The sequence below is a fragment of the Scyliorhinus canicula genome, chromosome 7, assembly GCF_902713615.1.
Source record: "Scyliorhinus canicula chromosome 7, sScyCan1.1, whole genome shotgun sequence".
In the NCBI taxonomy this organism is placed as follows: Eukaryota; Metazoa; Chordata; class Chondrichthyes; order Carcharhiniformes; family Scyliorhinidae; genus Scyliorhinus; species Scyliorhinus canicula.
The window spans coordinates 158,112,816-158,132,604 of NC_052152.1; the positions used below are offsets into that span (position 1 = coordinate 158,112,816).

The window sequence follows — 19,789 nt, forward strand, 5'->3', positions numbered from 1 at the left end:
AGCTCAGGTTTGAAGGGCCGGTTCCTGTGTTGTAAAGTTTCTCTGTTCTTTGTTCCACAGAACGGTATTGAGGGAGCGCTGCACTGTGTGGGGTGGGTGGGGGGGGGGGGGGGGGTGCTGACTTTGAATAAGACATTAGACTGAGGCCCCATCTGACCCCTCAAGTGGACATAAAGATCCCATGGCAATGTTTCAAGGAAGAGTAGGGGAGAAGTGTCCTGGTTAATATTTATCCCGCAATCAACATTACAAAAATAGATTCTGATTATTATCATATTTTTGTTTGTAGGAGCTTGCTGTGCAGAAATTGATGTTTCTGACATTGCAATAGTGACTGCACTTCAATAAGTACTCCATTGTCTGGAAAGAACTTTGATATGACCATCATCATGAAATGTGCATTATATATACACAAAACTTTCTTGTCCTTTTGTTACCTCCCATGCTTGACTATTCCAAACCTTTCCTGGCCACTCACATTTTCCAGTCTCCATAAATTTGAGCTTATTTGAATGCTGTTGCCTGTACTCTAACCCACACCAAGTCCCGTCACCCATCGCCTCTGAGCATAGGAATGCAATAAGATTAGATTTTCACTTGCGTTGGCTTCCAGTCCACAGAGAGCTTTATTTTAAAATCTCACCTTCAAATTCAAACACCTCCATGGCCCTTCTCTATCACCAACCTCCTCCAGCCTGACAAGATCTCTTTCCTTCTTTGGCCTTTTGTTAATTCCTGACTTGTTTAACCCCGTGTTGGCAGTCATGCCTTCAGCTGTCTAGGCTCCATACTGTGGTATAACCTCCCTAAGGCTCTCCATTTTTCTCTGCTGCTTTAAGACCCTCTTTAAAAATCTATTTTTTTCATCAAGCCTTTAGTCCCTGATCCGACAGGTTTCTCGTTGGTGGGGCTTCAGTTTTCCTCTCATTGTTCTGTGGAGTTGCCCTGCTGCATTGTATGGAAGATATACCAAGTTGCAATTGTATAGAGCCTAAATGAGACCACACCTGGATTATTGGCCTCCTTATTGAATGAATGATCACAGACTAATCACTGGCGGGATTGTCTTGAGAAGACTGTATTCTCTAGAATTTCGAAGAATGAGAGGCGATCTCATTGAAACTTTGAAAGCTCTTGCAGGCCATGACAGGGTGGATGCAGATAGGATGTTTCTCCTGGTTGGTGAGTCCAGAACCAAGGGACATAATCTCAGAATAAGGGGTAGATCATTTAAGAACAATGAGGAGGAATTTATTCACTCAGAGGGTGATGAATCTTTGGAATTCTGTACCCCAGATGGCTATGGAAGCTCATATTGAGCATGTTCAAGACAAAATCATTTGATTTCTGGAGACGAATGACATGAAAAGATGTGAGGATAGCGTGGGAAATTACCGTTGAGGTAATGATCAGCCATGATCTAATTGAATGGCAGAGCAGGTATGATAGGCTATGTGGGCTTGCTTCTGTTCCTATGTTCTGGAAACTGAAGCGAGAAAATCATCTGTACAATAGTGTCCCTGTATCAGTTGGAATGCATCCAAGAGATTGTATTAGGTTCCTAACTACCTGAATGTTTTAACCAGCCGGAAAAGAAAATTCAAGTTCCCTTTCCCCCATCGTAATGGCTTATGCTTCAAGGCCTATAGTCAGGCCATACAATTTGCAGATCTAGGAAGGTGTGGCTCATAGTTACCTCCACAGCAGAGCTGCCTGCACTCCTGCTCTCTCAAGCCCTCCACCTTCGTGAACCTTTCATCATCGATATTGTCTCAGTTAAAACTTTTCCACTTGTTCTCCAACACTCAAGGTTTCTGGACCTTTGTCTTTGCTTGCTACCCTTCCACTTGTTCTTGGGCCTCTATTCCTCAATCTACAAGCAACATTCTGGAATATATACATTTTACAGTCAGTCAGAAATCAAGACCACTACCCGTGGGAATTTATAGGAACTCATTGGCACCCAGCCCTTTAATAGGGATCAGAAATACGATGGTAAAACTTGAAGGCCTTTTAGCCTGATACCCATTATGGAAGAAACCTTGTGTTTTTTATAAATAAATAACGATCAAAACAATACAGGTCGTAAATCAAAGCTGAAATGCATTTTAAAAGTAAGTTGGGACCAACAAATATATTTAATTTTTTTATGTAATGAAGTCAATGGGTGATAATTTGATAAAGTGAAAGTTTGTAAATTCAAGAAGCTGATTGTCGATTGAAAATAAAAACTGAGGGTAATTATCAGTGGCTGTTGTTAAGTTTGGCAGCTGCAACCATCAAGAGTTCACCAATGTTTCTGTGAATAATATTAACAGCCTTAATGAAGATATTCTGAGGAGAATAAATATAAGTGATACCAAGCTGTGTGAGAAAGCAGGACGATGGATAAAAAAGTTCAGAGAGATTTAGACTTGACCGATATCTAAACTAGTATTGGAAGCCATTTGTATGAAAAGTTTAAGGCAATCCAAAAGTAGGAAGAAGATTTAGGTGTGGTAATTGACCTTATTTTGATTCTGTTAAACTATATACAGAATACTGTAATCAATTTTGGGTAACATTCTTATGAAGCCATATTGAGGTGCAGAGTGGTTCCAAGTTTAGTGATTATTATGATTCCCGTAAAGACCAAAACCTTTTTGGAAGAAATTGGAATTTGTAAAGGAACCGCGTGACAAGATTTCAAGTTTTTAGACTTTTTACTGTAACAAATAAATTAAAGTAAACATTGACTAAACAAGACGTGGTAGGCAACCAATACTCAAAACTATGGAAAAGATATCCCTAATTAGTTTCTGAACATGAGACCAATAATTCCATGCCACATTTGCACATTAAGTGGCACTCTCCACAGAGTTATAGTGTTTGCTTTAACCAGTCGAAAAGTAACTCCCAGCCTCTTCCCCATTTCACTGAGTTGTCACATCCAGTGCCTGGTGAAAGTCACTCCTCTCAGTCTTCTGAGAATCTGCAAATTGACTCCCAGCAGTAAAGCTCATTTATCTCTCGTAACCAGTCATGGGTCACATGACTTTTGCCTCAAATTAAAAAGACAGTTTAAAACATAATCATGCCTAGCGGTCTTAATAAGATGAACAACGAAGAGAAGCAGAGAGAGCTTAATGTATTTGCATGGCGGGGCGAGTCTTTAGGATCTCAAGTTAAATGTGCTGTCTTGTTGCATCACAGTGAAGCTGGAGTTTGGTGAAAAAGGGAATCTCAAGGGGTAAGATTTAAGGAATAATTTAAATTAAGGGTCGATTACAATCAAATGTCGAGTTTGTTCTTTAATTTTGTAATTAACTAAAGTTGCTCTTTTGACTGGATGAAGTTTAGTTTCAGCTTTAACACAAGAGTTTACAGGCTCTAAGCTGAAGCTAGTTAATTAGACAACTGGTTTAATCCAGTTTCAGAAGCCTTGAATTAGTGGCCATAAAAGGAGGGCACCTTCAGTGCTGTCTTTTCTGCACTAAATGCTGTTTTGTTGCATCAGAGTGTAACTGGAGTTTGGTGGAAGAGTGGAGATGCGCGGATCTGTGGGGAGCCTCTAGTCGGGCTATGGGCTGTTTGAAAAACAGTTAAGAAGTGAAGTCACGGGAAAGCTGTAAATTCATTAGTTGGTACATAACTACTAATGAGGTTTACCTATTCTAAATTGCTTTCCGATTAAAGGTAAAAAGGAGAAGTATTCTACAGATTACAAAAATTATAAAATAGTTGGAAATTAAAAACTAATTAAGTAAAATACAGATGCAGAGCCAGGTGATGTGTTGTACCTGCATGATGTGGGAACTGGTGGACTCCATTGTGGTTCCCGTACCAGCCTCCCCGGACAGGCGCCGGAATGTGGCGACTAGGGGCTTTTCACAGTAACTTCATTGAAGCCTACTCGTGACAATAAGCGATTTAAATTAAATTCTTGATGAACACATTTGTAGCAATCGGGTCAGAGTTGATGAGCTGGGGTCTGAGCTTTGGATGCTGTGACACATCAGGGAGGGGGAGACTATCCTGGATGGTGTGTTCCAGGAGGTCATCAGATCCCTTAGATGAACTATCTTAAATTTTGTCAGTAGTCAGGGACAGGACGATGTAATTGAGTGAGGCAAGTAGCGGGACCCAAGAGGTAGGTTGCAGGAGCCACAGCCCATGACCAACAGGTTTGCGATTCTTGCTCCCTGTGTGGACCAGGGCGAGGACTAAGAGGAGGATGAGCAAACTGACCACAGCACCGTGGTACAGGGAGCCATTCAAGTGAGGGAGAGAGAAGAGATAGTATAGTTGGGGGCATAGGCACTGTTTTCTGTGACCAGGATCGAGAGTCCTGAAGATTGTGTTGCCTATCTGGTGTCAGGGTTCAGGATATCGCATCTGGGCTGCAGAGGAACTTGGAATGGCAGGGGAAGATCCAGTTGTTGTGATCCACATAAATATCAACGACATAGAACAAATATAGAGATTCTTCTGAGGAACAGATGAGGGCTAAATTAAAAAGCAGAACCAAAAAGGTAATAATCTCTGGATTACTACCTGAACCACGAGTCAATAAGATTAAAGAGGTAAATGCATGGCTCAAAGTTTGGTGTGAGAGAAATGGGTTTGAATTATTTGGGCACTGGCACGAGTACAGGGGAAGAAGGGAGCTGTTCGAATGGGACGGTCTTCACATGAATCATGCTAGGAACAGAGTCCTGGTGAATCGCATAACTAGGGCAGGGGGGCTCAATTACATGAAAAATTAGAAACTCAACATTAAAGTAGAAGGTACGAGTGCAGGTTAGTGATGAGGTGGATTATTACCAGAAAATGGGAATGGACAGAATATGTGAACGTCATATTGCAAACTTAAAAGTTCTGTATCTGAATGCACGAATCATTCAAAGCAAAAATAATGAGTTGACAGCACAAACTGAGACAAATGGGAATTGAATATCCAAGGGTAGACAGTATATGGCGGAAAACAGTGGTTATCACTGGTGCTTCACAGCGACAGGGACCCAGGTTCGATTCCCAGTTTGGGTCACTGTCTGTGTGGAGTCTGCACGTTCTCCCTGTGTCTGTGTGGGTTTCCTCCAGGTGCTCCGGTTTTCTCCCACAAGTCCAAAAGCTTGTTAGTGAATTAGACATTCTGAATTCTCCCTCAGTGTACCCGATCAGGTGCCGTAGTGTGGCGACTAAGGGGTGTTCACAGTAACTTCATTGCAGTGTCAGCCCACTTGTGACACAAATAAAGATTATTATTTTGGAAGGTGGACAGAAAGGAAAATGAAGTGGTGGAACTTTGCTAGTAAATGAAGAGATCAGTGCTGTCGGGAGAATCATAGAATTTACAATGCAGAAGGAGGTCATTCGGCCCATCAAGTCTGCACAGGCCCTTACAAAGAAAACCCTTCTCAAGCCCACATCTCTACCCTATCCCCGTAACCCAGTAACCCCAGAAACTATGTAGGCAGTGGAGATCAAGATGTGGAATCAGTCTGGGTAGAAATAAGAAATAGCAAAGAAATACTGGTGGGAGTAGTCCATAGGACCCCAAATAGTAGTTCCATTTACTGCCCGTTCAACACACCGCCGTACAGCCCCCGGTATGGGACAATTGGGCACGGCCGTTTTGGCGCGGCCGTTTGTGCGCCATGGGACAATTGGGCGCAGCCAATTTGGCGTGGCCGTTTGGGCGCAGACGGCAGAATTTTTTTTAGTTTTTGTGGCTAGTAAATTGTTGCAAGTAAATTGTTGCAAGATTCAGTATTATTCGAAGGAAGGACTTAAAAGCAAGCTTAAAACTGTAAATTAAAAGATGAGCTTTAAAAAGTTTTTAAACTAACTTTATTGTAAATTAAAAACCTTAAATGAGTTCATTTAGTTAAAAACCTTAAATTAGTTCATTTAGTTTAGTTCATTTGGTAATTATGAGCAAGGCTCCTCAAGTACTCGATAGCATCCATGTTTTCAAATTTAAGAACAGTTTCATGTATTCTTTTATCTGCATCTCTATACTTTTTTAGTTTTTGTGGCGGTTCATGGCCGGCTAGTAGCCTTTCATAATATGCATCTCTACCTTTCTGTACTTTACGCAAGCCATCAATTAGTTTCCATATGGTGGGATGATGCATGCCAAGTTCGTATTTCAATCGACGGTGGGCTGCCTCCGCATTATTGTTTGTGCGGTCTTCCCCGTTTAATGTTCTCTGATAAAGGTTCCAAATCTCAGGGCGAAATTAAGGTGTTCGTCTACCATTTCCTCGTCTGTTCAGACGACCAACATATGTATCTTCAAACCAGTTAAGTAAATCTTGAAGTTCTTGCGGCAGTTGGGTCGCTAAAGCATCCAGATATTCATCGATTTTGTTCAAAGGTACAAAGGCAATGGCAATAATCATTTTAGCTTTTAACGCGAAATCTGGATCAGTGTTATACAAACTACGGAACCCCATACTAGCTAGATGTTTTTGCATATTTTGAGCTAAATGAAAAAAACATCCTTTTATTTGAACATCAGGGAATATGTCTTTCATAGCACTGTGCGCAGCTTGTTCATAATCACAGACGATTGAACTGGGTTTCAAGTTGGGTTCGATTTCTTTCAATAATGCGAACATTCTCGCATATGTGGTGCATTGCTTGTTGGGCAAAAGAGCATAAACCGTAGGAGTATCTCCTCCGTGTTTTTTTACCATAATTACATAAATCTGAGAAAAGAGGCTGGGAGCAATACTGAATGTGCCATCTGCAAACCACATATCAGATGTCAATAAGTGCTGTAGCCAGCTCTGTCTTCCGAAGATTAATATCCGGTCGTGACCTGGTCCGCTATCACAAAGTAAAAAATTTTCTTCCACTCCTGGTTGAGGGACATATATCCTGTAGCATTCTGGCACAATCAATTGTTGTAAATCACTTGGATTAGTTCAATACATAATTACGCTTTCTGCTTATCATTCTCCTCAAAGCAATTAGGAATGGCTGGTAGACTAGCTTGGGATATGTCTGTCAAACATTCATTAACAACTACAGTCGGTGCCTCAAGGGTTTCCTGTGCTCTCTTTTTTATTTTAGTTTTCACGAGTGCAACCTCTACTAGTGCAGCAGAAGCATCATGCGAATGGCTGTTCAGCTGCCTCACCACGTTTGCAGCTTTAGTATGGAGCCGTGCTTTGCACCGGTTTTTTTTGCTCACAACGCCAAAATTTCACTTCGCTGTCACCTTTGCTTGTTTTGTCAAAGACGTAAAGGAATCCGTTATGAACAAATTTTTCTTTACCACGTTTCGTTGATACTTCCTCAGCCATCATATGGGTATGCGAATTGGTTTAGTTAAAAAATATATAAAAAGATGGTGATAGAACGAAACACTTGTGACAGCGGACCCGCACCAGCAGCCAACTCAACTGAGGCTAATTTACAAATAAAGAAATGTTATTATGGCCAAAACGTCCGGCGCCAAAACAGCCAGCGCCAAAACGGCTGGCGCCAAAACGTACCTAACCCACAGCCCCAACCTCTTCCAGCCACATTGTCGAACCGGACAGACGGGAAGGACCACGGGCAGGAGGGGCACCCTCTGATGCCGGCAAGTCGAGGCCTGACGCACAGAGAGCAGACAGAGATGTCAGGACGGACGATATTGACTTGTATGACAGTGTGATGGACGAGGAGGGGACAGCAAGCCCGGACGGTGACGCACAGAGGACGTTGCGGCATTCGAGGCACAGGGGCACGGCACCTGGCATTGGCCGTGGTTCCAATGAACCGGGCCACGGTTCCACACAGGAGACAGAGCTCGGGACAGACGAGGACCTAGCGGCGGCGGCACTGCTGTCAAACCACACCCTCCAACATCGCAGATACACTCACCTCGGTTGGGCAAGTTAGTGACGAGGCTTCTGGTTCACATACTGGTGCGCACCACAGTCGAGCCGGTACAGCAGGTGGAGGTAGGAGCAGCCGAGGGCCTGGGCAGTCAGAGGGCAGGCCAGGCCCAGCACCCAGCTGCTGCCCAGACGGCTCCTGGTTTCCTGGCCATTCCAGGCCCAACCACAGGCCCGATGCAATCGCCGCCCCAGGGACTAGACGATGGGATGACGGCTATCTTCCGGCAACAGCAGGCGCAGCTGGAGGAGTCCGTCCACGAGCAGGGAGTGGTGCCGGTCATGGCTGCAACCCAGGCCGACACCGCACGGGTGGCGTCCGCGATAGAGGCAATGGGGGAAATGGTTTCGGCCATGGGTCAGGTTCTTCAGGGCGTGGGGCTTAGTGCGCATGCGTCATCCGTGGCCCATAACAGGGCTGCGCACTCACAGGCAGCCATGCTCCAGAGCCACATGGACATTGCCGCCGCACTCCGGAGTCTTGTCCAGTGTTGCTATATTTATTTGGTTATAAATATGGCAGTCAATGTGGTCGCCTTTCTCAATCCTAATTATGTTTGCTTTAGAGTCGCCAGGTACCTCTCGATACCTCCACAAGGTTCAAATCCGAATACTGATCAAAGAGCCAATACACCAGTTAGTTAGTTCAAAGTCAATACTATTTATTTACACACAGTAATATCTACTCATGCACAAAATACTACAAACTAAACTATCTCTAACGCTAACGCCCATACTTAACTTCGGGTGCCCAATCAGTCAGAGGAACAATGGCCGTTGTTCGGATCTGAGGTTGTTGGGTTCGAAGAGGTACAGGAGAACAGCTAAGGTCGTCCGTCTGGTAGCGAGCGTTGACCTTGAACATACTTGCTTCTGGTGATGCTGGTGGAAGGGTCTCTCCGCTTTGAGAGCCAATTCCAAGAGAGCAGATTTCTCGTGGGGGTTCCTTCTTATACCTGGAGGGGCTTTGCGTGCTTTTAGGCGGGCCTTAAACTTGGCCCCAATTAATTGGGCCGCTTCTCAATCACTGTTATCGATCTTGACCAGTATTGACCTGATGGCTGGGCGTGTCTTAGGTGACCATTGGCTTGGCTTTGTTTGGGCTTTCGGTTTGGGGAACTGGCGTCGGGATGCCTGAAACAGTATCCGTTGCTTGAGTGTCTTTCCTTTGTTCCCGGAGATGGGCCATCAATATGCTAATTGACCTATAGTTTCAATTCCGTCTGGGAGCTGCCTCCAATATGCATGCAGGCTCTGTGCCTGCTTGTTTTCCTTTTTTTTTTATAAATTTAGATTACCCAATTATTTTTTCCAATTAAGGGGCAATTTAGCGTGGCCAATCCACCTACTCTGCACATTTTTGGGTTGCGGGGGCGAAACCCACGCAGACACGGGGAGAATGTGCAAACTCCACACAGACAGTGACTCAGAGCCGGGATCGAACCTGGAACCTCAGCTCCGTGAGGCGGTTGTGCTAACCACTAGGCCACCGTGCTGCCCCTGCTTGCTTTCCTAACATTGTCCACAGTTCCCTCCATTCTTTGCAAGCGTCCATTTTGTATTCTGGAAGTGGCCATCCCAGATGGCTACACTAGTCTCAGCAGGCTATGGCCCTATCCCAACATGCCGTGGCCCAGTCCCAGCAGGCCATCGCTGAGAGCATTGGCGACCGTGTCCATGTGATGGACGGCGTCGCCCAGACCCAGCGGGAGGCAGCACTGTCGCTCCCTTAGCTTCATCGCCGGTAACGTTCAGACCCTGGTTGATTCCACAGCGGGCCTCCAGGACTGGCAGCGCCAGGTTTCGGTGGTGCATTGGGGCTTGCCTCCGCGCGCACTATCGTCCCTTAGAGAGGCCCGGGGGCCAACTGGCTCCCCGAGGGAGAAGGAGGTCCTGGTAACCACAGCAAGGGAGGGACTGGAACACTCGCACTCCCTCTGTCCTGCCCCTGGTGCATCTGGTGGGCAGCGGGCAGAGGAGGGTGGCAGCACGCCATCCAGCACGCCCGCCGAGCAGCCTGGCCCATCCCAGGAAGCGCTCGCCGACGTAGAGCAACGTCGAAGGGCAGGATTCTCAGCAGTTCACCTCCACTCCTGATGTACCATCTGGGGAGACACCTAGACGTAGTGGTAGGGTCCGTAAGGCCAAAACGTTAGACACTTAGTAAGTCGGCACGGGTGCAGGGCACGGATTAGTCATAGGGGCTAGGGCACGTGCGTTTCAATGTCACTATAAAAGTAGCTACACCGAACCTCCATGCGTCTGTCCTATTTCCGGTGCCGGGGGGGGGTGAGCGGAGGAGGAAGTGAGGGTGCCCGCTGACGATGCTGGCGGAGGATCATCGCAAGGGTGAGGCCGGGAGTGCCACCCACCCCCACCCCAACCATTCCTTGTCCTCAGTGCGACGACGCCCGCTTCCCCACATGGACATGTGATGGAGTGTCCGTGATGCATAGAAGCGACACCGAGGTGGTAGTGTTCAGATATGGCCATGAGTCAGACGGTCAATAGCGATCTGTAGCTCACAGCTCATCGCAGAGCGGGTTGTCATCATCCAACATGGCAGTGTTCGCACCCGCTTACGGAGGTAGCAGTCTACCGACCGTGACGAGGTGCCGCAGGTGTAGTGTAGCGTGAAGGCGGTGCCGTGTCTGGTAGGGTTCTGAGGGGGGTGCTGGGTGATGCCAGTGCGCGTGGTCAATGGTGCCAATGCCCTGAACAACAATGCCCTCCCCCTAGTGAACGAATCGCACGGCGATCAACGCATCGCGTGCCCACTGTCCCAATCGGTGACGCCGTGCGGCCATATCCCGGGCCCCGATGGTGTCTGTGCCATGCCGCCCTCCCATCCTTCTCCCCTTCCTCCTCCCTCTCCTCCTCTCTCCCCCCCCCCCCCCCCCCCCTCTTCCCCCTCCTCCTCTTCCTGATCAGTGTCACTGGCCTCTTCGGCCTCACCTGCGTCCTCCTCCTCCATCACATCGCCCCTCTTACGGGCGATGTTGTACAGCAAGCAGCAGGCTACCTTCTGACCCTATCGGAGTCGTACTGCAGCGCCCCTCCTGAGCGGTCCAGGCACCCGAACCTCATTTAAGGAGGCCGAAGCACCTCTCAACGATACCCCTGGTTGCTGCATGGGCCTCACTGTACCGGCGCTCTGCGTTGGTCTGTGGCCTCTGTATGGGCGTCATCAGCCACGGCCGCAGCGGATAACCCCTGTCGCCCACCAACCAGCCCCTCATCCGGGGTTGGTGACCCTCGAAAATAGCTGGGATGTACGACTGAGCCAATATAAAGGCGTCCTGCACGCTTCCCGGATACTGGGCGCACACGTGCATAATTCTCACACCACCATCGAGTATGACCCCTTCCTGTTTAGGAAGACGTCCCTGTCCTGCGTTGGTGCACGCAGGTTGACATACACACCATCCACAACGCCCTGTACCATCGGTATGCTGGCCACCGCGGCGAATTGCAAAGTCCTGGCAGCCTGGTGCGCGTGGTCCCCCGGGAAATTGATGTACCGTCCCGCAACTGAATAGAGGCCATCGGTTACTGCCCGGATGCACCAGTGCATCGAGGCCTGACTGATCCTGCAGATGTCCCCGCTTGGCGACTCGAAGGAGCCGGTCGCAAAGAAATTCAGGGCAACCGTAACCTTCACCCTCACTGGGAAGGCATGTCCTCCCCCAGTCCCACGTGGTTCCAGGTCCGACCGTAATATCTACTCATTCACAAAGTACTACAAACTAACCCCCTCCCCCTTTCCCCTTCCCCACTCGCCCCCCCCCCCCACTCCCTCCCTTCCCCACTCCCCCACTCCCTCCCTTCCCTCCCTTCCCCACTCCCCCATTCCCTCCCTTCCCCACTCCCCCCACTCCCTCCCTTCCCCACTCCCTCCCTCCCTTCCCCACTCCCCCCACTCCCTCCCTTCCCCACTCCCCCCATTCCTCCCTTCCCCACTCCCCCCATTCCCTCCCTTCCCCACTCCCCCCATTCCCTCCCTTCCCCACTCCCCCATTCCCTCCCTTCCCCACTCCCCCCATTCCCTCCCTTCCCCACCTCCCCCCACTCCCTCCCTTCCCCACTCCCCCCATTCCCTCCCTTCCCCACTCCCCCATTCCCTCCCTTCCCCACTCCCCCCATTCCCTCCCTTCCCCACTCCCCCCATTCCCTTCCTTCCCCACTCCCTCCTTCCCCACTCCCCCCACTCCCTCCCTTCCCCACTCTCCCCCCCCCACTCCCTCCCTTCCCACTCCCCCTTCCCACTCCCTCCCTTCCCCACTCCCCCTCCCTCCCTCCCCCCTCCCTCCCTCCCCCCTCCTCCCTCCCTTCCTCCCTCCCCCTCCCTCCCTCCCTCCCTCCCCCCTCCCTCCCTCCCTTCCTCCCTCCCCCCTCCCTCCCTCCCCCCTCCCTCCCTCCCTCCCTCCCTCCCTCCCCCTCCCCCCTCCCTCCCCCCTCCTCCCTCCCTCCCCCCTCCCTCCCTCCCTCCCCCCTCCCTCCCTCCCTCCCCCTCCCTCCCTCCCTCCCTCCCTCCCTCCCTCCCTCCCTCCCTCCCTCCCTCCCTCCCTCCCTCCTTCCCTCCTTCCCTCCCTCCTCCCCCTCCCGCCCTCCCTCCTCCCCCTCCCCCTCCCTCCCTCCTCTCCCTCCCCCTCCCTCCCTTCCTTCCCCCTCCCTTCCTTCCCCCCTCCCTTCCTTCCCCACTCCCTCCCTTCCCCACTCCCTCCCTTCCCCACTCCCTCCCTTCCCCACTCCCTCCCTTCCCCACTCCCTCCCTTCCTCTTTCCCCACCTCTTCCCCATTCCCCCACTCGTCCCCCCTTCCCCTCTCCCTCCGCCCTTTCCCCTTCCCCACTCCCTCCACTCTACCCACTCCCTCCACTCTACCCACTCCCTCCCTTCCCCCCTTCCCCACTCGGCCCCTCCCTCACTTCCTCCCTCCCCCCCCAACCGCCAGCACCGGCCGTGGATCCTGGTTCTTGGGAAGGGCCTGTCTACTCACCTCCCTCATCCGCTTTGTTAGCCAGAACAACTGGCTGACAAATTTATTTTGCAGGGGTGAACGGCAACGGCCTGACGGGACTTCGGCCTATCCGGGCCGGAGAATAGCAGGGGGCTGAGTGAATCAGCTCGACTGCCTTCTCGGCGGATTCTCCGGCGTTCGCGACGCCGACCTCGATGAAGCCGTCCCCGCCAGTTGGGAGAATGGCGGGACGGCGTCGGACCGGTGTCGTGCAAAAAAATGGCGTGACCATCAATTCTCCCGGATGGCGCGGCATGGGAGAATCGCCCCCAAGGTATTGGTGAGACCGTACCTGGAGTACTGTGTACAGTGTGTACAGTGAGGGGGGATGTAGTTGCATTAGAGACAGTTCAGAGGAGATTCATTAGATTGATTCTAGAGATAAAGGGTTTGTCTTATGAAGCGAGATTGAGTAGTTTAGGCCTATACTCTCGAGTTTAGAAGAATGAGAGATCTAATTGAGGTATATGATAAAAGGCATTGACAAGGTAGATGTACAGTGGATGCTTCCTCATGTAGGGCAACCTAGAACAACAGGTCATAGTTTTAGGATAAGAGGTAGCAGATTTAAAATAGATGGGGGAGAAATTAAAGTGTCGTGAATCTATGGAATTCGCTACCCCAGAGTGCAGTGGATGCTGGGTCATTGAGTAAATTTGAGGAAGAGATAGATTCTTAATTAGTATCGGGTTGAAGAGTTACGGAGAAGGGCAGGAAAGTGGAGTTGAGGTCAAGAGGCGATCAGCCATGATCGTACCAAATGGCAGAGCAGGCTCGCGGGGCTGAATTGCCTACCCCTCCTAGTTATTATGTTCTTAAAAGGATAACTAGGATCTTATTTGAGAGAAGTTCTTGATTCAACTGCTTGACCACTTGTTTTTCAAGTCTGTAGAAATGATCACTGAGAGAGAACCTCATTTATTTTCCCTTCAGCCCAGATCCACCAATTCCAGATTCCATCTTTCAAACTTAACTTGCTCTGGCCCTATTTTGGTACCCTCCCCCTGAATTGCAATGCTCAGAATTGAAGCATAGAGGAGAGTATTTTTTTTGAAAATGAAAGAGGCTTTTGTATGAATGGACTTGGTGCTCAATGGGTCCAACCAATACAGAGCAGCAATTAGCAAAGGCGGTATGTTGACGATTAAAACAGTAGAAGTTATGGTCAGACTGCAGTGCATTGTTCATAACATATGGTGAGTACTGTGTCTAATTCTTGACAAGCTTTTGAGTCCTGGAGACAGTGCAGAGCAGAGCCACGGGTGGCTTTGACATTTGGGGCAGGATTATCAGTCTCCAATGGGAGCAGGTATGGAGGCAGGCGAGTGTGAAAATCTGCACCATCTGCCAGTGTGCTAATTTACGAGCTCCATCCCAACCTAGGCCATTTTCTCACAGCACAATCGGGGGCCAAAGAGCTATCTGCCAGTAGAGGCAGGTAGCCAATTGAGCATACTTAGCCTGAAATTTCCCCCTCAGTCTGCAAGCTCCCTTGGCTCATCAGGGACATGGCCAACTAACTAGAGGTGACTTCCCAGAAGCAGACCAGTGAAGTAGTAGCCAGACAGGCTTTGAAGCTCTCTCCACCTACTCCTAGGAGGGGTAGGCAATTCAGCCCCGCGAGCCTGCTCTGCCATTTGGTACGATCATGGCTGATCACCTCTTGACCTCAACTCCACTTTCCTGCCCATTCTCTGTAATTTAAGTGCCTTTGGAGGGGGCCTTGCCCAATAATGGCCTAGCTGCTGAGTCCATTTTTTAACGAAAGTTTTAAAAAGTTGGAGAGAAGGTGCCCAAAATAGAGGCTCACCCTCTCTCACCTGAAATGCAGGCTATTTTCTCCTTCTATGCTGGAAAGCTTCCCATTGATATTCCACTATCCTTAACTGGTCGGTGACCCTGCCCTCTGGCCACTAATTGGCCAGTTCAGGAAAATCACTGACAGGTGATAGTTTTCCACATGTGTAGGCTTGTAATCCCCGATATCAGTGTTTGACTCAAAAGGTAAAATCTTTCCCCTAGTGTCAAAGATCAGAGTTATGAGGAAAGACCAGAAAAGCTCAGTGCTGAAAAACATGAGATCTTCAAAGTGAATATAGAAATTGAGACGGCTAACAGGACTGAAAAAGTAAACCTGGAAAATGCGTCAGCCAATTTGTGAGAATGAGATAAAGAGACTCTTATTCAAACCAGTACAGGATACATTTAGGATTTGTGTTACTACATGGAATGGAGATCCAGATAGAGCAATAGGGGCAAAAAAAACTACAATAATTTCAAAAAGTGCTAGATGCTGCAACAGTGCAGGAGGATAGGGCTTGACTTTTTACTGGATAGTGTTATGGTGGGCTGAATTGCCGTCCTCATCTGAAATTATCTTGGAAGAGGATGGACAAAATTTCCATGATGAAGTGGATTGAAGTTTCTTATTTCTTGCATTAAATTTAATTTGGTAGAAATTATTGAATTTTATTTCAACAATAAGAGTCAAAAAGTCAGACTTGTTATTAGTGCTGCAGTCACTCTTTGAAATCTCAAATGCAAATTGGTGTAACCGCAAAATAAGTTTGTGACATTTGAGTGCTGGAGGCATATCATGCAGAGCCAGGCGCGGTGTTGATACTTGGAGCAAGATTTTCAGTTCCTGAATGGAGCGACTATGGAGGCAGGTGGGTGTGAAAGTCTGCACCATCGGTCAGTGTGCCGATTTGCAAGCTCCATCCCAACCCGTGCCAAAAATTAGACACACAATTTTACTTGTGATCTAATCTTGTGAATTTTATACTTTTTTCATCTACCAAAAAAATCTAATTGTAACGTTTACATACATATTTTACGATGGATTAATCTGTTTGCATGTTCTATTTTTAAATCTTAATTTATTCAGCTGCTAAGTGTGAAATTTGAACAAACGTTGACTCTGAATACTCAAAGGTTAATCAAATGACATCACTTTGTTTTTAGTTTGTATTTATTCACTTTGTTCTTTAATGCAGCCGTGGAGCAAATTTCGTCACTCAGGTTTTATTGAGACCAGGTGCTTCAGACTTGACAGGTAGCTTCAGGTAAGAATGTGGTTTAATGTATCTGCTGATCTACATTTGTGTGGGTGTAATTCTATAACCTCAGGGCATGTAAAAGAGTGTATATACAGTTATAAAACCACAGCCAAAAGTACAGCCTTCACATTAAGCTAATTATGACTACTGTATTGGGAATGGTGAAGAATAAAAGTTAACCTTTCTTTAATGAACATAATTCGGGATTAATCTTCCAATACTAAATTTTATATTCCACTGATCTTGCAGAGCAGCTAGCTGACATACATCGGACTCGGAGCCATCCGTTTCTGGTATGGGTAGAGTGGAATGACAGAAGATTTTCATATCAGCATTTTTACCATATATACCTGTGCAAAAGTTAAACTTTTGACACCAATTTTTGAGCCCAAAGGTCATGGGATCGACTTTTACATGGGCAATGTTTTGAGGGTTGATGTATGTTCTTGATTTGCGCCTAAATGAAATCCAAAAAAGACCATTGCAATGGAATAAAGTAAAAATCAACAACACTGAGGAATTCATCTTAATTAATAATAATAGCTTATTATCACAAGTAGGCTCCAGTGAAGTTACTGTGAAAAGCCCCTAGTCGCCATATTCTGGCGCCTGTTCGGGGAGGCAGGTATGGGAATTATCTAACACTTATTTATTTTGTAACAATACAGCCTATATATAATTATTTAAAATGTATTCATATATTTACAAGAGTCAATTTTTACACTAGGTAAATTAAAAGTTATGCTTTTTGTTTTGCTGAAAATCATGGAGTTGACTTTTACATTGAATTTTACATGGCTATATATGGGATAGAATTTTACGTTGCTCGAGCAGGGTGGTGCCTGACTCAGAAGTGTGTGACATGGCATGAAGACGTTGCACTTCCTACCGTAATTATGCACTCATGCAACATTTCATATTTGGCACATGCGGGAGTCAAAAGCACACACACCAACAAACAAGCCATTAAAGGGTCAATTGAATGCAATTTTACGTGCTTTTAGATTTGGGCAGACCGATTAACAAGGCAGCCTTTACGTTTTAGCTTCAATCCTGATCCAGGGCAGGTTGAAGTGTCCAGGCTGAAATAAAATTTGAAGGATGTCTGGGGACGAAGGTTTGTGTTCTCATGTGCTACTTCGACACTATTTGCATAGTTTTTCTATCACACTTTATTTCCTATAATCGTACAACTCCCTGTATCAGCTCTGCAATGACGGTCATCCTGAGGGAGCAAATTGAAAGTGCCAGCCCGCCCGTTCCGTTTTCTCAGCGCCCGCCCTCACCAGTAGGGCTGAGTATTTTCCAGCATCCATTTCACGCTGGTTGCCCGTGAAATCATGTCTAGCGGCAAACTGCTGCTGAAAGCATGTTTTCTAAAAAATATCTTTTTATTTCAAACATGGCAAAACACAACAACAAAGACCTCATGGGCATCAATACAAAAAAGGTATATGTCGTACAAACAGTTGTTCGCTTTTGATTTGGCAGCGTCAACAAACCCCCCTCCCCCCCCAATCAGAAGTTGCTGGTCATGACATGAACTGGTCCTCGAAGATGGCGATGAACTGCCTCCACCTGGAGCGGAACACTTCCTCTGACCCCCTTATAGCAAATTTGATTTTCTCCAGGTCCGCCAGCCAATCTGAGCCCCTAGGTGGCGTTGCCGATCTCCACTCAAGTAGGATTCATCACTGGGCCAAGATGTCAGCCTTCTTCCAGTCAAAAACCTCCAGTTGATCTGACACCCCGAAGATTGCCACCAGTGGCCATGGCTCCATCCTTTTTTAAAAATAAATATTTTCATTAAATGTGACATTTTTACACTACGAGATGGATGGAACGGTTATTATTTACAATTTACACATTGTGTTCCATTTTGACAGCTCCTTCAACCCCCCCCCCAGTTTGTTTCTCCTCTCCCTTTTCTACTGTCTTTGGATTCTATTTTATGCCCTTCACTGTAGATGGTTTGTTTTGTGAGGGGTCTTCTGGTTCTCTGCCTGGGTTCCCTCCTGGCATTCCCTTGGAGGTCTCCCCCCTGTTGCCGTCCTCCCCCCACCCTCATTCCTATCGGCTTTCTGTGGCCCTGGCGGTCTCCATGTGACTCTCCTCCCACCCCCACACCCCACCATTCTATCCGTTGTTGTCTTCAAAACAGGAACAAGCTGATGAATTGCTGCCACGCTTTGTGGAAGCACTCGTCCAACCCTCGGACGGTGTATTTGATCTTCTCCAGATGGAGAAATTCGGGACCTCCCTGGCACCATTCACACTCGTCCTCCACTTCAGGACACAGCAGGAAGAACCTGCTCATATGGGATTTTGTCAGGTGTGCCCTGTGCACCACTTTAAACTGCATGAGGCTTAGCTTTACGCAGGAGGGGGAGTTGGCCCTGCTCAGTGCTTCGCCACCCTACTTCCGGCCCTAATTCTTCCTCCCATTTCTGCCTCGTTCCTTCCAGTGATGAGCACATCCTTTTTAAAAGTCGTCCGTATATGTCCTTGTAGTTCCCTTTTCCCCGCTGTCTGCATCTAGTAGCTCCTCCAACATTGTTTCTCTCGGGGATCTCTTTGCGGAGAAAGTTTAACTTGTAAATGTCAGAGTTCTAGTCTCTCAGTCAGCTCTTCCCAAGGTTGCAAGTCTGTCCCCCATGGCTCTATCCTAACCCCCACATCCTTGGACATGGTCTCAAAGGAGATGGCCCAGAATTTGACCAGATATGTGGGTGTGGTTAGCTGGCCCCTCTGACATCTCTCACATTTATCCTCAGGCATGCTTTGGTCAGCTGGCCCCTGTGTACCGCCTTCAGACCCAGCCTGGCACACAAGGAGGTGGAGTTTACTTTATAGTGAATCTCGCTCCAGAGTCATCTCTCTAGCTCAAGGCGTAATTCTTTCTTCCACCTCTGCACCGTTTCATCCAGCAGGACTCTTACTTCCTCCAGCAGTCGCCCATATATGTCTGCGCCCGTTCCCTTTCCCAACTCATCTGCGATATCAATGTCTAGCAAGGTGTGCTTAGGCAGCTGAGGGTACGAGAGGGCCTCCCTATGGAGGAATTCCTGTATCTGGGAGGTATGTGAACTTGCTCCCTTCCGGAAGTTCTCATTAGTTCCTCCAGGTTTGCCAACAGACAGTCCATGTACATGTCCCAGAACCTCATCACCCCGCACCCCTCCAGGTTTTGTAGATTGCATCCATCACCGCTGGAATGAATCTATGGTTGTTACAGATTGGTGCCCAGATGGACATCTCCCTCAAGTGGTGTCGGAGTTGGTTCCAGGCTTTAATGATACTACCACCACTGGGCTCGTCAAGAACCTGGCTGGGAGTGGGGATGTCCCTACACAAGAAGCTTCCTCCATCTGCACCCACTCCACCCCTGGCTCCCCAAGCCAACCCCATACCCTTTCCACATTTGCTGCCCAATAGTACAGGAACTTGGCAGTGCCAGACCTTCCGAGTGTCTTCCCCTCTGCAAGACGGTAGTATGAATCTGTGGATTCTTCCCCGTCCATGAAGGCTGAGATCAGCTTCTCTACCTTGATGAAGAACAATTTGGGGAGGGAGAGGGCCGCAACCAAAACACGAACCTCGCCAGGACGTTCGTTTTTATCGTCTGCACTCTCTCCGCTAGGGAGAGCAGGAGTGAGTCCAACCGTTGCAGGTCTCTCTTCACCCCTTCCACCAAACTGGTTAGGTTCAAATTGTGGAGCCGGGCCATCTGGATCCCCAGGTACCTAAACTTAGTTTGGGCCAACTTGAACGTTAACGTTCCCAGCTCTGTCTCTCCTCCCTGGGGATTGACCGGGAAGATTTCGCTCCTACTCAGGTTTA

General features: G+C 48.0%; 1 protein-coding gene across 2 annotated transcripts in view; it reads left to right on the forward strand.

Moving 5' to 3' along the window:
* The window catches only part of dpm1 (dolichyl-phosphate mannosyltransferase subunit 1, catalytic), a 113,503-nt gene that overhangs the window by 65,405 nt on the left and 28,309 nt on the right, over positions 1 to 19,789 (forward strand). For both annotated transcript variants that reach the window (XM_038803141.1, XM_038803142.1), the window contains one exon: positions 15,887 to 15,955. In XM_038803141.1, coding sequence (XP_038659069.1) covers positions 15,887 to 15,955 — 69 coding nt within the window. The remainder of the gene's footprint in view (positions 1 to 15,886; positions 15,956 to 19,789) is intronic.